The sequence below is a fragment of the Dromiciops gliroides genome, chromosome 4 (genome assembly GCF_019393635.1).
Source record: "Dromiciops gliroides isolate mDroGli1 chromosome 4, mDroGli1.pri, whole genome shotgun sequence".
NCBI lineage: Eukaryota > Metazoa > Chordata > Mammalia > Microbiotheria > Microbiotheriidae > Dromiciops > Dromiciops gliroides.
In genome coordinates, this window is record NC_057864.1 from 184629374 (window position 1) to 184649640 (window position 20267).

At 42.2% G+C, this 20267-nt stretch overlaps 1 protein-coding gene across 6 annotated transcripts in view; it reads left to right on the top strand.

Moving 5' to 3' along the window:
• Nucleotides 1–20267, top strand: part of PLXDC1 (plexin domain containing 1) — a 128647-nt gene that overhangs the window by 98196 nt on the left and 10184 nt on the right. For 5 of the 6 annotated variants that reach the window (XM_044003724.1, XM_044003726.1, XM_044003722.1 and 2 more), the window contains exons 10-12: nucleotides 10158–10218; nucleotides 12924–13059; nucleotides 18066–18101. In XM_044003724.1, the coding sequence (XP_043859659.1) occupies nucleotides 10158–10218; nucleotides 12924–13059; nucleotides 18066–18101 (233 nt within the window). Of the gene's footprint in view, nucleotides 1–10157; nucleotides 10219–12923; nucleotides 13070–18065; nucleotides 18102–20267 lie in introns of those variants that run through there. The other variant, XM_044003727.1, reaches the window with a different exon arrangement.

Sequence of the window (20267 nt, forward strand, 5' to 3'; positions counted from 1 at the left end):
TCTACTAGGCACTTGGGGCACATGGGGTGTTCAGGAGGACTGGCCCCTCTGGTGTGAGGGCTTGCTGAGCCCTTTTCAGGGCTGCTCATCCACCTTTGGTGTCCACCCGATTCACCCAGTTCTGACCTGTGGCTCCAAGAAGCATATACAGTGGCCACAGCCCAGCTGACAATCTTGGCAGATGGACTAAACCTGATTGAGGGTAACAGACCTCAAATCTGTCGGTGAGGTAGGAAAATGTCTACCCCAAGCATATGAAGACTTCCCCAATGGGAATGGGCAGATGAAAATAATTTGTTCCAATGACTGCTCAGAACTTGGTCAGGCATCAAAAATGTCAAGGTCATCTACCGTATCCTGAGCCATCGCTAGTTGTCCTGACTTTTGTCTTGCCACAGGACTTCCTTCAATGACTCTGGAAGAGAAGGTGAGTATGATGACTTTGTGCAACTCTGCCTCACTTAAATCCAATTCATGCACAAGTCAATGTATCACCTGTGATATCATAGGTCCTCTTCAAAAACAAAGGACGGGGGGGTGGCTAGGTGACACAGTGGATAGAGCACTGGCCATGGAGTCAGGAGTACCTGAGTTCAAATCCGGCCTTAGACACTTAATACTTACTAGCTGTCTGACCCTGGGCAAGTCACTTAACCCTAATTGCCTCACTAAAAAAACAAACAAACAAAAAAAAACCAAAGGACAGGGGCAGCTAGGTGGTGCAGTGGATAGAGCACCGGCCCTGGAGTCAGGAGGACCTGAGTTCAAATCCTGCCTCAGACCCTTGACACTTACTAGCTGTGTGACCCTGGGCAAGTCACTTAACCCCAATTGCCTCACCAAAATCAAAAAAACAAACAAACAAAACAAAAAGACAAACAACAACCAGGAACTTTTATATATATATTTGGGGGGGGGAGGCAATTGAGGTTAAGTGACTTGCCCAGGGTCACACAGCTAGTAAGTGTCAAGGGTCTGAGGCAGGATTTGAACTCAGGTCCTCCTGAATCCAGGGCTGGTGCTCTATACACTGCATCACCTAGCTGCTCCGCAAGAACTTGTATCTTAAAAAATGAGAAACCCAATTGAATTTACAACTACAACTCTTTGGACAGCTAGGTAGTGCAGTGGATAGAGTGCCAGGCCTGGAGTAAGGGAGACCCAAGTTCAAATTTGATCTCAGACATTTACTAGCTATATGATCCTGGGCAAGTCACTTAACCCTCTCTTCTGCCTCTGTTCCTAATTTATGAAATGAATTGAAGAAGGAAATGGCAAACAACTCCAGTATCTTTGCCAAGAAAGCCCCAATTGGGGTGATGAAGAGTCAGATACAACTAAACAACTCTTTTAAACTTAAAAAAACATTACTGGTCAGTTACTCCTGCTTTCTACATTTCTGTCCACTGTTCTTTTTCATTCCATTCTATGACAATAATTAGGTGGCACTGGGGATAGAGCACAGGACTTGAAATCCAGAAGGCCCGAGTTAAAATTCTTCCTCGGATATTTAGTAACTGTGTGACCCTGGGCAAGGCATGTAATTGCTCAGCCTCAGTTTCTTCATGTATAAAAAGGGGATGATAATAGCACCTACAATGGGAAACTATTTGTAAAACACTTTGCCAACCTTCTATAAATGCCAGCCATCATCCTCATCATATTTGTTATCTTTGTTTATTAATGCTTACGAGGGCAAGCAGTCTGCTAGGGCTTTGGGATACAAAGGCAAAAAATGAAACAACCTTGCCATCAAGGATCTTACATTTTCCTGAGGGAACACAGAATGCAAACAAAACAAATAGGAAACACCATCAAAATAACACAAAGTAATTTCAAGAAATAGGGAAGCCAGGTGGTGCAGAAAATAAGAGTGGATATAGTTCTAGGCCCGGAGTTAGGAACACTTGTCTTTCTGAGTTGAAATCTGGCCTTAGACACTAGCTGAGTGACCCTGGGCAAGTCATATAACAGTCTCCTCTGCCTCAGTTTCTTCATCTGTCAAATGAGCTGGAGAAGGAAATGGAGAATCACTCTAGTATCTTTGCCAAGAAAATCGAAGAGTTGGACACGACTGAAAAACGACCCAACAACAAAATTTCAAGAGAATGTATTGATAACTGGGGAGATTGGGAAAGACATTATGAAGGAAGTGAAACCTGAACTATGCTTTGGAAGCCAGAACACCTGAAATCCCTGCTTGTGGGGAGGCTGAGCTTGGCAGAGCTCTTGAATTCTGAGCTGCAGTGGGGATAAAGGCAATTGAATGTCCAAACCAAGTCGGGGGCAGTATAGAAAGGCCTCTGGAGCAGAGGGCCACCAGGCTATCCCAGGAAGGACAAACCAACCCAGGTCAGAAAAATGAAACAGATTAATGTTTCAGTGCCCATCACTCTTGGGATTAGCCCCTGGCCGATGCACTTCCAGCCTGGGTGAGATGGGGGCGCCCAGTCTCCTCCCCTAATGTGCCCCCCCTCCAAAAAAAAAAGAAAGAGGGGAAGGTGAGTAGAAGAGGAGGAAGTACATTCCAGGTGTGGGAACTACCACCTTGTACTGGGGCAGGAGATGGAAAATGATGTATGGAGAATGGCTACCACATCAGCAACTACCTCAGTTTGTATTTTGTACATTCTTTTTATGTAACTGTAGTCAATCTTTCGGCCCTGTTTTCTTCACCTCACATTATTTCATATGAGTTTTCCACATTTTTTTACATTCTTCACATTTGTTTTTCCTAATTGTGATATAGTATTCCATTCTGTTGACATATGGTAATATGTTTTTTTTGTTTGGTTGGTTTTGGTTTTTTTTTTAGAGAGCCCTGATGATCACATTTGTCTTTATTTTTTTTTTACATATAAAGTATTTTATTTTTTCCGTTACATGTAAAGATAGTTCTCAACTTTTGTTTATACAAGCTTTACAATTTCAGATTTTTTCCCCCTCCCTCCCCTCCCTCCCCCCTCCCCTAGACAGCAGGTAATCTGATATAGGTTATATCTTTATATCTATATATCTATATACATATACATATAGAGAGATATATATCTATACACACATATATATATACACATAATAACATTAATCCTATTTCTGCATTAGTCCTGTTATAAGAGAAAAAATCAGAGCAATGATGAAAAACCTCAAAATAGAAAAAAAAAACAACAGCACCCAAAACAAAAGAAATAATATGGTTCAATCAGCATCTATACTCCACAGTTCTTTCTTTCTTTTTTTTTCTTGGATTTGGAGATCCTCTTCTATCATGAGTTCCCTGGAACTCTTCTGTACCATTGCATTGGTGAGAAGAATATAGTCCATCACAGTAGGTCAACACTCAATGTTGATGATACTGTGTACAATGTTCTTCTGGTTCTGCTCATCTCACTCATCATCAGCTCATGTAAGACCCTCCAGGTTTCTCTGAACTCTTCCTGCTCATCATTTCTTACAGCACAATAGTATTCCATTGTATTCATATACCACAACTTGTCCAGCCATTCCCCAATTGATGGGCACCCCCTCAACTTCCAATTCCTTGCTACCACGTAAAGAGCAGCTATAAATATTTTTGTACATGTGGGTCCCTTTCCCCTTTCCATGATTTCTTTGGGAAAAAGACCTAAAAGTGGTATTGCTTTATCGCCCTTTGGGCATAATTCCAAATTGCTCTCCAGAATGGTTGGATCAGTTCACAGCTCCACCAACAATGGATTAGTGTTCCAATTTTCCCACAGCTTCTCCAACATTTATTATTTTCCTTTTTTGTCATTTTAGCCAATCTGATAGGTGTCAGGTGGTACCTCAGAGTTGTTTTAATTTGCATCTCTCTAATCATTAGAGATTTAGAGCATTTTTTCAGACATATGGTAATATGTTAAGGCATTTCCCTACCGTTGGACAATTGTTTCTAGTTTGGGGCATTTTGTTTTGTTTTTCAGTGACAAATGATGGTGCCATCAATCTATTTGAACAAACCCCTTTGTGCTCTCTTTCCTTGCCCTCCCTCTCCCTCTTTTTGCTGATTATTCCTATGGTATATTTGCTGTAATGGAATGATTAGGACAAAGAATACAGTCATTTTCACTCCTCAGAGGCAAGGATAATGTTTCATGAAAGCATCACACCGTCCCTTGAAGTCAAATAAATGTTGAACTGGGGCATCTGAGACGGCAATGGTGGTGACAGAACATAATGTTATAAAAGCAAAAATCAGACACTTCTATTTCACATGTAGGCCCGGTCCCAGGCTATGACTGGTGAAGGTGAGGGGTGGGGGAGGGGGAGAGTGGGGGAGGAGAGGGAGGAGAAGAGAAACGCAGCCAAAGAACGTGACAGTTTAATGAGGTTTGGGTCAGTCTCAACTCTGAGAGAAATTGGCCAGCACACAGTTGGGGGAGGGGCTTATGCAAGGCCTACATTTTCAACTAAAGTACTGTACTGTAAAATTACAGTGTAATTCACTCAGAAGAAATGCAAGGCTATAACTTTAGTATTAAGTGGGAAAATATGCTGACACCACACCTCCTCTGTCCTTCCTTGGGTTTCTATCTCTCCTCTTTTCCTGTGCCGATGCACTTCCAACCTGGGTGAGATGGGGGCACCCAGTCTCCTCCCCTAATGTGCCCCCCCCCAAAAAAAAGAAAGAGGCAAGAGATTCTCTGACGGGAAGGTGAGTAGAAGAGGAGGAAGTGCATTCCAGGTGTGGGAACTACCACCTTGTACTATAACTTTTACAAAGATGGGGAAAATCCTCTTTCCTGAAAACCAAAGGAAGAGCAGCTAAGTGGTGCAGTGAATAGAACACTGGCCTTGGAGTCAGGAGGATCTGAGTTCAAATCCAGCATCAGACACTTACTAGCTGTGTGACCCTGGACAAGTCACTTAACCCCAACTGCCTCTCAAAAAAAAAAAAAGAAAGAAAAAGAAAGAACAGAAAACCAACGGACAGACAAAGCTGGTGGTGTGGGTGAGATACTCAACTCAACATGGTCTCTCCTAACATCTAATTTCTTAATATTATCTCATGGACTCTAATGTTTTCTCTTTTCCTCCTCCCTCCCATCTACATCCTTCCTCTGCTGTAAATTCAAAGCTTTTGCCCCTTTTCATTCTGGGAATCATGGGCTCATGTTGGTTTTTTTAAAAATAATTTTATTTTCACCAATTACACATAAAAACAATTTTAACATCCTTTGGGGGGGGGCAATGAGGGTTAAGTGACTTGCCCAGGGTCGCACAGCTAGTAAGTGTCTGAGGCCGAATTTGAACTCAGGTCCTCCTGAATCCAGAGCCAGTGCTTTATCCACTGTGCTACCTAGCTGTCCCTAACATCCATTTTAAAAACTTTTGTTCCAAATTATCTTTCTCCCTCCTTACCCACCACGCCCCTTAAGAATGTAAGCAATTGAATATGTTATGCATGTGTAGTCATGTAAAACATTTCCACATTAGTCAGATTGTGAAAGAAAACAGACCCCCCCAAAAAAAAAACTTAAGAAAAAGAAACTAAAAAAAAAAAACTTCAATCTGCATTCATACACCATCAGTTCTTTCTTTGGAGATGGATTGCATTTTACCCAAGTCCTTCAGAGTTGTCTTGGATCATTGCATTGCCGAGAATAGCCAAGTCATTCACAGCTGATCATCTTGCAATATTGATGTTACTTTGTATAGAGTACATCTCATTTTGTATTAGCTCATGTTGGTCTTTCCCATATTTTTCTGAGAGCATCCTGCTCATCATTTCTTACAGCACAATAGTGTTCCATCATAATCTCATGCCACCATTTGTTCAGCCATTCCCCAATTGATGGGCATCTCCTCAATTTTTAATTATTTGCACTAGTAAAGGGCTGCCATAAATATTTTTTGTACATAGAGGTCCTTTACCTTTTGGGGGTTTTTATCTCTTTTTTGGATACTGACATAGTAGTGGTATTACTAGGTTGAAGAGTATACATGGTTTTAAAGTAAAAAGACAACTTCAGAATCATCTGATTCAACTCCCCCTGCCACACACACACACACACACACACACACACACACACACACTTTTTACAGATGAGTAAACTGGGGGATTTAAGGGTCATCCTCCCAACTAACAAATTCAAACTCAGGTCCTGTAACTCCAAATCTGGCATTCTTTCTATGATGATGTGAGGACACATTGTGGTGGGATCTGATTTCAGCTAATTCAGTCAATATGTGAGGCATTTCCCTCTCATCCCTTCACTGAGATGTGCTTCTTTTGCCTTGGGTCAGTGTGATATGATGCCAGTAAGGCCAAGTTGGCAGGTTTGCTCCTTGTCAAAGCACAGAGAGCCTTTCACAGAGGAAAAATCCCAGTTCTCCCAACACAGACAATGACCATAACCAACCAACCATCTCAAAAATGTGTATCATTGGGCATAAGAGGGACCAATGTGATGCAGTAGAGAGAACACCAAACAAGGAATCAGGAGGAAGTCATAACTAGGGAGAGATGACTAGGGTTTTGTCCCATCATTTCAGATTGACAGAGCTTGACTGACTACAGTCCTTCGGCACCATAGAAACAACAGAGCTTAGTACCTAGGATAATTAGTCAAAATAAGATTGTGGGCTGGAGTGAACTTTCTTTCCACCACCCCCCTTCACCTGAAGGTACCACTTGCCCCAGATGAGTAAATTCCCAAGCACAGCTCAGGACAGAGGCCCTGGGTTGTAGCCTTAGTTCCATCACAAACTGGCTGTGTGACCTTAGGTTAAGTGACTTCATTTCTTCTGTCAAATGAAGAGGTTGGACAACATCGCCTCTAAAGGTCTTTCTGACTGTGATAGAAATGGTTCTGACTTGACAAGATTGTATGGGATGACTCAAGAGCCTATTGGTATTCCTGAAAAAAACATCTCAGAGCAGGTGTCCCAGCGATGTTGAGCTATCATCAGATAACAAAGTCATGATGCCCCTCTTGAGAAAGAGCATCTTGTAGCCCTGTGTTGCAGGACATGTGTGGGGCTTTCTTACTGATAATCTCTTCTTAGCTTTCTTTGTTTTGTTGGGGTTTTTTTGTTATTTTTCCCTGCACAGATGTTGTTGGACCTAAACACAGGCTTTGTAGATTTCCCTGGCATTGGAGACTAGAGAATGGAAATTTCAACATCATGATTTTGAGAATTCTTTTTTTTGTTGTTCATTTTGCCCCATCTTCCTCTTCACCTTTCCATCTTTCCCACAGGAAACCTTGGTGCCTTCCAACACAGCTGGATAAAGGAATGGCCTCTGTGGGGACCTCTGACTTGCAGCGTTTTTATCCTTCCCAGCAGGACTATTATTTCTGGTCATTAATGACAAAGAATTGGGAAGAAGTGTGAGCTAATCTCCGCCCCCCCAAGTTACCAATGAGTGATGGCACATTCTCTCTTTTTGGCAGAGTTGTTCCTAGGAACTCACCAAGTTCCTGCAACCTTCTTGGGATTCTGCCTCCAAAGAAAAAGGAAGTGTGTAGCTGTTTTTACAAGCTTTCAATGATTTCATTTTCTGGTTGTCCCTTCAGATTTGAGATCATGAGACACATTTGCAAACTCGAATTTCCCAGAACTGTAACTAGGGCAGGTCAATTGGGACTTTGTCCCAGGGTGCTGAATTTAGAGGGTTCTGACAGCACATTTAGTACTTTAGTAGTGGGGAAACAGTTGACTTTAGAGCAAAGTTTACAAGAATAATTAGTTAAAATGGAAAGCTATCGTATATCTGCCTGGGTTAAAATCTCCCCACTTGCTGTCTTCCCCATCCCTTTTGTATACCTGAGTACACACTTTATGCTGTTTGCCTTGGGCATGGCTTGTTATACTTACCCTGAGTACAAAAATGCCTAGTTACAGCTCTGGAATTACTTAGCCATGAATAGCTACGCTTGATGGAAATTGTTAACAGATATCCCCATGGAAGCAATCTCATATTTTGTACTTAACCTACTGGGTGTTTCAGTGAGCCAGAGCAGGGAAAGACCATTCATCTTGGGTTATAGCCCTGAGCTGAGTTTGAAAGGTACAAAATGTAACCCTGGGCACAGAGCCCCATCTCCCTGTTTTCTTGCTTTCAAACCCCTCCTGAATTTAATACTTCCTGGGGAACCCAAATCCCACAATGTGGATGCGTACCACTTTTTGGTAGCCTGCCATCTTGTCTAAAATAACTCTTAAGCAGGCTAAAGCTGCTCTGGGCAACAAACTCCAACACACCTCAGTACCCAGTGGGGCCAAGGCCACACATCAGATCACTTGGGATAAAGGAAGTTTTACTCTCTTCCCACCATGCCCTACCTCTCCCCCATGGCTACAGCCTAAGCTTCCCTCCCTAGCCAGGTACCTTGCAGAAATGGGCCACTAGTCACCAGTATGCCTGAGAAAAAGAGTGGGGATGGTTCAGTATAACTCACTCCCAACCCCAGAAAAAGAACTCAAAGCCAGTGGGAGAAGAACCTTCCAGCTAGCATTTATGTAGCACTTTAACATTTGAAAAACACTTTACATGAATTATTTCATTTGATCCTCACAAAAATCTGGGGAGGTAGGTACTATTATTAACCCCATTTTATAGGTGAGGAAATGGAGGCCAGAAAAGGTTAAGTGACTTGCCCAGTATCACAAAGCTAGGAAGAGTCTGTGGCAGGACTTAAACTCAGGTCTTGCTAACATCTGATACTTCATCCCCTCAACCAATGGTCTTCTAATCAGTCCAGAATATATTATTATTACTATTAATTATTATTATACTTAAACTAGGATATCTCTTAAGTAGTTCCAGCCAGCTTAGATTAGTCAATAAATTTGCTTCTCCGCTAAACTGACCAACAATGGTAAAGCATCCAGCTTGTTTGTCCTTCATTCTCCAAGAAGACCATGACTTCAGGGTGATGTCATGACTTGTAGCAAATTGGATTTAAGTGAGGGAGGGCTGTGCAAGGTTACCAACCTCACTGTCTCCTCTGGGTCCAGTGGCAAGATGTACATCAGGAGTAATGGAAATGACCCCAGATGTTTAAGGCCATTGGGTCACACAGGTGCCCTGGGTCATACAGCTACTAAGTGTCTGAGGCTGAATTTGAACTCAGATCTTCCTGACTCCAGACCCAGTGCTCTATCCATTGGGGCCACCCAGCTGCCCTAAAGCATCCAGGTTAGATCTTCTGTGAAGTATGCCTAGGATCAGAGTTAAGGGCCAGGAGGGACCCTAGAGGCCATTGATTCCATACCCCTCATTTTATAAAGGAACCAAGGAACAGAGAGATTAAATGACTTGTCCAGGGTCATACAGCTAATAAGTATCTGAGGTGGCATTTGAACTCAAGTGTTCCTGAGGCCAAGTCCAGTAGCCCATCCATTATTCCATGATGCCTTTCCAAGAACCCTGCCTGTTGGAGAATCTAGCTCAGGCCCTTCAGATTCTGTTTCTGATGCACTCATGGCAATGAACTTCAATTAAATTTCAGGCCCCAGTATCTGAGTCTGGTGATTACTTCAATGCCCTGATGAATTCCCTCACACCTCCATTTTTATCTTTCAACAAGGTGGTAGCTTTTGGTTTTTCAATAAGTAAATAAATCTCCTACAAATAGATAAATATTTATTTAAATAAACAAAAATATAAATGAATGGATAAGCAAATGAATTAATAAATAGGAAAATAAGTAGTTTTTATATTAATATCACTTCCCAATGGGTCCTGTACCCTGTTTTTAAAAAATAACCAACTATATCTATAGTAGCATTTTTGTGGCAACAAAGAACTAGAAACAAAGCAGTTAAGGGTGCTCCTAATTTGGAGAAAGGCTAAACAATTTGTGGTATATTAGGGATAGGAATCGGACCATTTCTAGATGGGAGGAGAGGGGTAAAGAATATAACTTTTCTTTTTTTGCCCTTTTTCATAGTGGAGAGGAGGGAAGGATGTATCCATGGCCTGAATCCCTGCACACCCAGCCAATAGCCTGGCATCACGGGAATGTGCCCCGGCTTCCTTTGGGAAGATCGCCCCATCCTAGCTTCAGTCTGCTGAAAACATGATTCACTGTGGTTGGCCCCGTGTCTGCCTCAGGTGAAATGAATGAGGAATTCATTCACTATGTGATCAGATAAGCAACAATCTTTCCGTGGCATCTTCTTCCCTGCAGGTGTTCCAGTGGCTTTGACCGCTATCGGGAGGAATGGTTGGCATACGGCTGTGCCCAAGAGGTGAGAGAGAGAGAGAAAGAAATTATTTGCCTCTGGCCATCTGGGCTGGAATGTGGGGAAGGCAGAGGTCTGTTGGCAAGTGACTTAGCCATGTGGTTGATTCTGCTGGCTGCTGTTAAGGTTAACATCTCCACCTGTGACTGGCTTCTTAGGCTGTCCTGGAGCCAATCAGATTAGGTCTACAGAGACCGGGAGACTGACATGTCTATGATTCCATTGTTCCATGGAACAAAGAAACATCATTAGTAATGTTCCGTGATATAGTCCAATGTTGGAAATTTACCCAGAGCATGGAAGGAGGGAGAACAGTGCCTCTGAATCATGTTTGTCAGGGCCGGACAGAGACCACAACACAGCTAGACCCGGGATCAAACTGACTTGGTCTTCTGGTAGACTGGGCGCTCAGCTGTTTAGAGGTCAACCATGGTCGGGAATCAAAGGTCATGGGTTCAATCCTCATATGAGCCACTCTGATTTAGAGGGAAATTAAAGATTTCTGCAGACATATTGGAATCCTGACTGCAGGCAACCATATCCCGAGGGAGAAAGTCATTCAAGTATTGGGCATGGATTGGGCAGAGCCCAATTGTTTATGTGCTCTGGGATTAAAAACAAATGTCCTGCTCTCAAATTGAGTGTCCTCTTTCTCTGCTATCATGGATCATTATTTTAGAGCTGGAAGGGACCATGCTACCCATCAAGTCCAACTCCCTCCTTTAACGAATGAGAAAACTGAGACAGTGGTTAAGTGACTTACCCAGGTTCACACAGGAAATAAGTATCTGAGGCAAAATTGGAATTCAGGTCTTCCTGACTCCAAGTGTGGTGCTTGAACTTATCTTGCTCCAACTCACCCTTTCTCTTTTACCAAAATGGACTGAGTGGGGCAGCTAGATGGCGCAGTGGATAGAGCACTGGCCCTGGAGTCAGGAGGACCTGAGTTCAAATCCTGCCTCAGACACTTGACACTTACAAGCTGTGTGACCCTGGGCAAGTCACTTAACCCCAATTGCCTCACTTAAAATAAAAAAAAGTTTTAAAAAATGAACTGAGTGACATTGTGGCATGGTAGATGGCATTCTGGACTTAGAGTCAGGAAGACCTGGGTTCAAATTCTGACTCTTAACACTTATTAAACTTCTTGAGAGCAGGGCAAATTACTAGCAGAATCGGCTAGTAAGTGTCTATATTTGTGTCCTCAGTGTCTAGCACAAGGTAGGCACTTAACAGATGATTGTTTAGTGATATAATTACCAGCTGTGTGATCCCAAGGACAAATCACCTAACCTTTTTGAAACTCAGTGCCCTCCTCTGTAAAATGTGGGGGCTGGATTAGATGCCTCATTGGGTCCTTTCCATATCTATGATCCTATGGAGACCTGGGTTCTAATTCTGATTCCACTACTCACTAACTTAACCCTTGTGCCTCAGTTTCCTCATCTGTAAAATGAGAATAAGAAAGCCTGTGTCATCTACCTCATAGAGTTGATGTGAAGTCTGAAGTGCTATTTAAAGTCAGTTCTTATCATGGCTTCAAGCCTAGGAGATTTCTAAAAGAGTCCACAGCTATTAGTATTTCATATGTGTTCTATTTACTTAAGTTGTTTTTTGCAGGGCAATGAGGGTTAAGTGACTTGCCCAGGGTCACACAGCTAGTAAGTGTCAAGTGTCTGAGGCCGGATTTGAACTCAGGTCCTCCTGAATTCAGGGCCCATGCTTTATCCACTGTGTCACCTAGCTGCCCCAGGCTCTTACCTCTTTCTAAAAGGACTTGAAGCAGATTAAAATTGTGCCAAATGAGACACTGGAGAGCCTGTAAAGCCTATCTGAGGAAGGTGGAACAAGTAGGTGCTTTCAGGCACCAAGAGTCAAGCCCTTGGTCACTACAACTGGCCCTAGGTTTTCTGGCAGCTTAGACCAAACAAAAGGAAACATACTAAATTACACATAGGTTCATTTTCTAACATTAGAAAACATATTGGGGGCAGCTAGGTGGCGCAGTGGATAAGGCACCGGCCCTGGATTCAGGAGTACCTGAGTTCAAATGTGGCCTCAGACCCTTGACACTTACTAGCTGTGTGACCCTGGGCAAGTCACTTAACCCTAATTGCCTCACCAAAAAACCCAAACAAAAACAAAACAAAACAAAACAAACAAACAAAAAAAAGAAAACATATTGGCTGGGTGTTCAGATCTAAGTTCCAATCCCAGCCTCTGTCACTTACCACCTACGTGATCTTGGGCGTGTAATTTTCCCTTCTAAGCATCAGTTTCTTTGTTGTTAAGTTGTGTCGAACTCTTTGTGACCCCTTTTGGGGTTTTCTTGGCAGAAATACTGGAGTGTTTTGCCATTTTCTTCTCTGGTTTATTTTACAGATCAATAAACTGAGGCAAACAGGTTAAGTGACTTGCCCAGGGTCACACAGCTAGTAAGTGTCTGAGATGAGATTTGAACTCAGGGAGATAAGTCTTCCTGACTTCAGGCCTGGCACTCTGTGCACTATGGTGCCACCTAGCTGTCCCATAAGCCTCTTAATTGGTAAAAATGAGGTGAGGGTGTTGAACTAGAAGACTTCTGGGGTCCTTTTCTATGATCTTTGATGCTATGATTGCTAAGATCCCTTCTAGCTCCAAAATCCTACAGTTGCAAGCAGAATAGAGCACTGTGCAAAGGAGAATCCTTAGAGACTGCCTCTCTTTTTCAGGCAGAGGGCAGGACATGTGAGAATTTCCAGGAAGAAGAACATTATGCCTCATCCCCTGAGACCTTCTTCACCCCTTTTGATGGAGAATTCACCACTTCTGCCTCTTCCCTCTTCATTGACCACCTCACCACAGAAGGTACATCCAGGTAGAGCCATAACTAGGACAGGCGAGTGGGGCATTGGCATAGGCCAACAAAATTTAAAGTATGTCGTAGTTTTCACATTCCATCTTTGTTAAAAAAAAAAAATCAAACTGAGCTGCACCCAGTTTTAGCCAGAACGATTTGTTAAAATAGGAAGCTGCCAGATGGCATGCTTTCTCCTCCTTAATCTAACTCAGTCCTCAGCCCCAGCCCTCTCCCATGAGGCTATGACTAGGGTCTCTCTTCCCATGCAGTCTTGTATCCTAGAATCTTTAGCAACACTCTCTCCAACTAAATTGGTCTTTAAAAATTGTTTTGAGAGCTTGTTTTATGCCCCTTTCCCTAGGTACAGTTTTGTAGAGTTTGACTTGGGTAGCAAAATTGGCCTACATCCAGAAAATTGTGAAGGGCAAGGACAGGAGGGAATCACTGAGTTGACATATGAATCATGGATTCATCATTGGATCCTGAAGAGCAACAGGGTAATACATACTCCAGAAACTTTACTTTATATCTCTATCTGAGGGACATCTTCACACATCCTGGGGATTAACCAATCAATTGGAAGAACACTGATCCTTGAAATAAAAGAAGGAAAAATATTTATTTTTAGGTGGAAAAAAATAGTAGCAAAGTGGGGGTGAAGGGGTGGGGGAAGGTGACATAAGAGATAAATGGATTCTATCACCATCAAATTCCCCTGGTAATAACTGGGGGCTTAACAAGCATATATTAAGTGCAAAAAAAATTGTACTAAATACTCTGGGGAGATATACAAGAAAAAGAAAAGATCAGAGGGTAACTAGGGCAGGGCAATCAGGACATTGATAGCATTTATGCTCTTCTATATAAAAACATATAGGCTATAGAAACATAGGATTCCATATGTTTCTATATTCTGCATTTACATATATATGTTATAGGTAAGAACCCCTACCCCTATGCCAAACCCCCTACCCTATTTCCCCACAACATATACATAATATAGTATATGAAAAAACTCAATTTAGCACCCAATTAGCTAGAATAATTATAATTCCTCCCCCGTGTCTCTGTCCCCCAAAGCAATGGCACCCCATTAAAGACCCTGCTTGACCCAGCCCTCTTCCCTCCCCTTTATCCAACAACGACCACATACTGGGGTTTTTTCACAGCTTTCTCCAAATGCATTTTTCTTTTTAAAAAGTTAAAATAAGAGTGTCTTTCATGCTGCCTACCTCTAGCCCCTTCCCTTTTTTTTCCTGCTATAATTTGTCCTGGGCACCAGAATTACTGGTTAATTGCTCTGGAAAAAATTCTTACCCCGAGGGAGCTAACAAAGTAGTTGAGTTCTCATTTGAATGAAGAAATCAGTCAGTCAAGCAAAAGATCATTGAGGTCTTCCTAGAGCACTGAGCTAGGCACTCTGGGTGATGGAGAAAAAGCAGATGCCAGGGCTTCCTCCCCCCCTTTTAAAGTAGCTTGCAAGCTAGCTGAAGAGCACATGTGAACCAACCAGAATACAAACCTTTGCTGACCTGTGTGCTATTGCCTATGAGCCAGGGAAGTTCAGTGAAGGAAGAGAGGAGTCTTGGAATACTCAGACCCTGGCTCTTAAAGTGCATCTGGAAATGGGCTAGGAGGGAGAAGAAGGAAGTTATTCCAAGGAAGAGGATAAATCCTTAAACTCTAACTCTAGAATGTGGTTGGTATGATGGAAAGAAGATCAGGCTGGGAATAAAGGGACCTGGGTTCTTTCCTCTGGCTCTACCACCAATGAGTTGAATGACCTTAAACAAGTGACTTTCTTAGTTTGTTCCTCAGTTTACTCCTCTGTAAAATGGCAGGATGGACTAGCTAATCTCTAAATTTCCTTTCAACTCTAAATCCTATGTGCCTAGGAAGCACCTGTACAAAATAGAGATTCTCAGTTTCATGTACAATCCTCTTTTTCTGTGCAACCATACACACATGAGAGAGAGAGAGAGAGATTCTTTTATTTGGTGTTTGTTCAGAATTTTTTAGAAAAAATTTACAGAAGGCAGAACCACAAGTGTTACTATTATATGAGTTTATTAGTTTTATCCTTTGTGCATAACCAAGGACTGTACCATAACTCCAGACAATCACCTTGAAAAAGGGAACAAAGAGAAAGTGTGGGCAAATTATTATGAACTTATCCCTTCCATTGGACAAAGAAAATGGCTTGTTCTGTGGGTAGAATCATCTTCCCCAGCAAAGGATAGTACATTTCACTTTTAATTTGTACTATTAACATATAGTTTCTTTTGAACCCAAAAGCCAGGGGTATTACTCCCATCATTGCTAAAGATCCCTAATAGTCACTCATTGTAATCATGAATATCAATCCATCTTCTTCCTGAAAAGGAAATAACATAGCTGACCATATTACTTTGGGGGGCGGGGGCGGGCAGGGCAATGAGGGTTAAGTAACTTGCCCAGGGTCACACAGCTAGTAAATGTCAAGTCTCTGAGGCAGAATTTGAACTCAGGTCCTCTTGAATCCAGGGCTAGTGCTTTATCCACTGCGCCACCTAGCTGCTCCCAACCATATTACTTTTTAAGTATTACTTTTCCCCAGCTTTCAAGGAGTTTTAGTCAATGAATAAACATTTAGTCAACCTCACATGTGTTATGAATGGGACAAAAAGTTAGATTGGGAGAAGGAGCCAGTGACATACATTTACCCAAGAGTCCCTCCAATATGTGTGTAGGAGCCACAAAGATTCCAGCTTGAGGCAACTCAGCTTGGAAGGACTGCAGAAGAGGGTGCATGGGTGGAAGGATATAGTTGGGAGGATACAGGGACCTGCCTTGGCATCTGATCACTCAAAGGGACAAAAAGGTTTGATGCCACTGGAGGGGAAAGTCTCTTTCCAAAATGTTGACTTTCTCAGGTTCGCTTCTCTGAGAAGCAACTAGAAGAATCTTCTGTGAGCCAGAAATCGGCAAACCATGGCCTCCAAGTGGCAAATGGTAGGAAGCCAGCCCTTGCTTTGAGGAGAGACAGAAGCACCCTTCTCACAGTTAACTGGGAAACATATTAAAAGCAGTATAGCATAGAGCACACTGGATAGTAAGAACTGACAATTAACAGAGAGGGGAGAAATTAAAACTATGAGTACTAAAAGCATAGTACTCTGGGGTCATTTAGTGTAGGGAGAGACATATGTGTGTATAAGTGTATACATAGCTGTATATATGTATACATGTATACATAAATATATGTATACACAGGTATGCATAAATGTAGAAATGTGTATATCTGTATGCATAAAGCACAATTATATGTGCACATATAAATAAATATACATACACATGTGTACATCTACACATGTGCACATAAACTTGTGTGTTGTATACATAAATGTGCTTAAATAGGTATATTCTTGTTTGCATGAACACATGTGCATAAACATATATTCTTGCATGCATAAATACACATACATAAACATGTGCATGCATGTGTGTATATACACGTATATATATAAACATGTGCATTCTTGTATTATAAATATCTGTGTGTATGCATACACACAGATATGTATATTCCTGTATGCATAAATACATGTGTGCATAAATATATAAATTGTATAAATATTTGCGTATATGTATATACACATGCACAGATATGTGTATTCTTGTATACATAAATATATGTATGTGCATAAACATTGCTGCAAGTTTACATAACTATTATTTGTGCATGTATGCATAGATAATATAAATATGCACATATGCACATTGCATATACACAAATGTATACATGCTGCAAACACCCCTCAACAGCTTCCATGTCAGGGCCTTACAAACTCTGCCAGCAAAGACCCCTTTACCTCTGGCACAGGTAGACACAAAATCACAGCGGACTCAGGTGTTATTATCAAGGTCACAGCTGCTATTGACCTTGCAGGGCAAATTCATCATTTGCTCTTCTCAGTGGTCAGTTGCCCGCCACCAGGCCTGGGACACCAGACTCCTCCTGGGACCCCAGGTCCCTGGATCCATTCTGCCCCTCTGCGGAGCAGAGGTCTTGCGTGGTGGCTCTCTTGTTCTTGTTTCTTTCAACATGAGGCTGTGCAGCTGCAATTTATGGGGCCAATTGGAACACCATCCCAGAAGTTTTGGCTTCTCTGCTCTTCTGCCCGCAGGCAGCCTCAGAGTGGGAGAGTGACTGGTGTCCTCATTAGACTATTAGCAGCAGCTGCTGCCTTCCAGCCCCACAGCTCAGCTGCTTCCTCCCCAACCCCCCAATTTATGGCAACACCCTGAGGACATCATTACATTATAGTGCAGTCAGTCCTGTACAGACTATATAGCATGCAATCAACACTCATAAGGATGACTCCATAAAAATGAAATTCAATTATATTCATTCTTCTCTACTTTAAAAATCAGAGGGAGATACACACACACATATGTGTGAGTCCATTTTAGAAAAGTGTCCAAAATGGTTACATTTAAAAAATAGTTTGTTTTTAGAGGAATCAATTTTAGTTATCTAGAAAACGCACTTATGTGAATCTCTTACATTCCTGAAAAAAAACAAGACCTAAATCTAACACTGGTTTTTGGTTTTTTTGGTTTTGGTGAGGCAATTGGGGTTAAGTGGCTTGCCCAGGGTCACACAGCTAGTAAGTGTTAAGTATCTGAGGCCAGATTTGAACTCTGGTCCTCCTGACTCCAGGGCCAATGCTCTATCCACTGCGCCACCTGGCTGCCCCAACACTGTTTTTTTTTGTGGGGCAATGGGGGTTAAGTGACTTGCCCAGGGTCACACAGCTAGTAAGTGTTAAGTGTCTGAGGCTGGATTTGAACTCAGGTACTCCTGAATCCAGGGCCAGCGCTTTAACCACTGCGCCATCTAGCTGCCCCCCCAACACTTTTTTAAAACTGATCTCTTTGGGGGTGGGGAGCAAGAAACTGATCTTTTAAACCTTTTTTTAAAATCTATAGAATAGAACATAATTGTTTCATTATTCTTGTCCCCTTCTTTAAGATGACACCAAGTTGAATCCATATGGGGAAAGAGATGGTAAGTATATGGTGGCTTGTGTTTAGTTTAAGTATATTTTGTATGCACGTGTATATATTTTTTTCTCCCAGTTGAATGTAAGTTCCTTAGGAGGAAAGGCTTTATAAATTTTGTCTTTATATCCTGAGAACCTAACGCTATATAGGCACTTCATTAATACTTGTCTAAATTGGTTGATCCCTCCAGATTCTGCTAACACTTGGACAATGGGGCATGTGCCCATGGCCCTGAGGGGTAACCCACACTTTTTGCTTGTTCCCCAAAGTTAGAGGAGGACTAAATCCTCCAGATACCTTCTGTCTTCCCCAGGCTATGCCCCAGGGACTTTGAGATGGATTGCTCCACTCTGGTCATTTCTAATTTCTCCACTCTAAATTTCACTAATAATTCTGCTTTCTTGACCCTCTGTGTGATTGAATATGCATAACTCCAGAATGAAAAGAAGGCAGCTTGAATAAGATGGGATGAGATTGCCTCACGGCAGCTCTCGGCAGATGGCTAATGGGTTTTCATCAGTACCAACATCCCAATCAATGAAGGATATAGATTTAGCTCTTTAGAGGAGGTGAGGCTTCCCTCAGTTCCCAATCTGTGTTGGCAGGAAAAACTAAAAACTTGCAGCCTGCAAGGGTATTTGAAGGGTGAGTGTCCAGAACCCAGAACTCACTCCTTACTCTCCCCATGGGTACCCATGTACCTACTCATAATTATCTAGAAAGTGAGCATCTTGAAGATGCATGATTCCCTAATAGTGTGTCATACCTGAGCAGGACAGGACTCAGTCCCAAGCTGCTTGCCACCTCTTTAATGGATTTTCTCAGTGAACACAGAGCCTGATGGATGGACAACCAGCCCACCCCCAGAAATGAGGGACTGTTATCTGGGAATCTCGAAATAGAGAAGGTCTCAGGGGGTTGGGGTAACATAACAAATGGAAAGCAAAGACAATTCACCAGAATCTCTCCTCAGCCAGATACTCTGGTTAGGGTCTAATCATCAGAAGCTGAATCACATAATCAGAATCACTGCAGACAATGTCTAATTTCCAGCGAAGTCAAGGGAAAGCAGTTGGGAAAATTGGCTCAATAATCCCCCTCAATTGCTAATCAGAAGCTGGCTTTGGAGAGGTGGGAAATGTAAATTATGGGAACCAGAGAAGATCTGGGTTTGGGGGTTTTCTTATTATTTGCATTATACCTGGCAGCAGATAGGAAAACCACAGATAGGAGGCATTAGGGAGGCAGCCATAGGCTGGTGAAGAATACAAGATTCACAGTCAGAAAGTCTGGGTCTGAATCTCACTGTAATTTACTACCTTTGTAATTTTAGAGAAGTCACCTAACTTCCTTGGGCCCTCTGTAAAATAAGGGGTTTGGACGAGGTGGCTTCCAAATTCCCTTCCAGCTCTAAATCTGTGATCCTTTGATCTTAATTATTATTACAATTTTTTTTTTAGTGAGGCAATTGGGGTTAAGTGACTTGCCCAGGGTCACACAACTAGTAAGTGTTAAGTGTCTGGGGCTGGATTTGAACTCAGGTCCTCCTGATTCCAGGGCCAGTGTTCTATCCACTGTGACACCTAGCTATCCCGATCCTTCGATCTTAAAAGATCTTCACTCACTAACAGTAGTATTATATCATTATAATATATAATATAATATGTATTGTATATTATAATATATAATAATGGTAATAGTAATATAATTTATATAATACTTGAAGGTTTGGAAAGTGCTTTTCAGATGCCATTTCATTTAATCCTCTCAATAACCCTGGGAGGTGAGTGCTATTATTAATCCCCATTTTACAAGATGAGGAAACTAAGGGGCAGCTAGGTGGTGCAGTAGATAAAGCACTGGCCCTGGATTTAGGAGGACTTGAGTTCAAATTCGACCTCAGACACCTGACACTTGCTGACTGTGTGACCCTGGGCAAGTCACTTAACCCTCATTGCCCTGACAAAACAAACCAACAAGATGAGGAAACTGAAGCAGGCAAAGGGGTAAGTGACTTGCCCAGGGTCACATAGGTAGTTAAGTGTCTGAGGCTGGATTTGAGTTCAGGTCATCCAGACTCCAGGCCTAGCTTTCTGTCCACTGGGCCACCTCACGGAGAGACCACATGGGAAGAATCTCTTCCTTTTGACTTTCCTCATCCCACCAAATA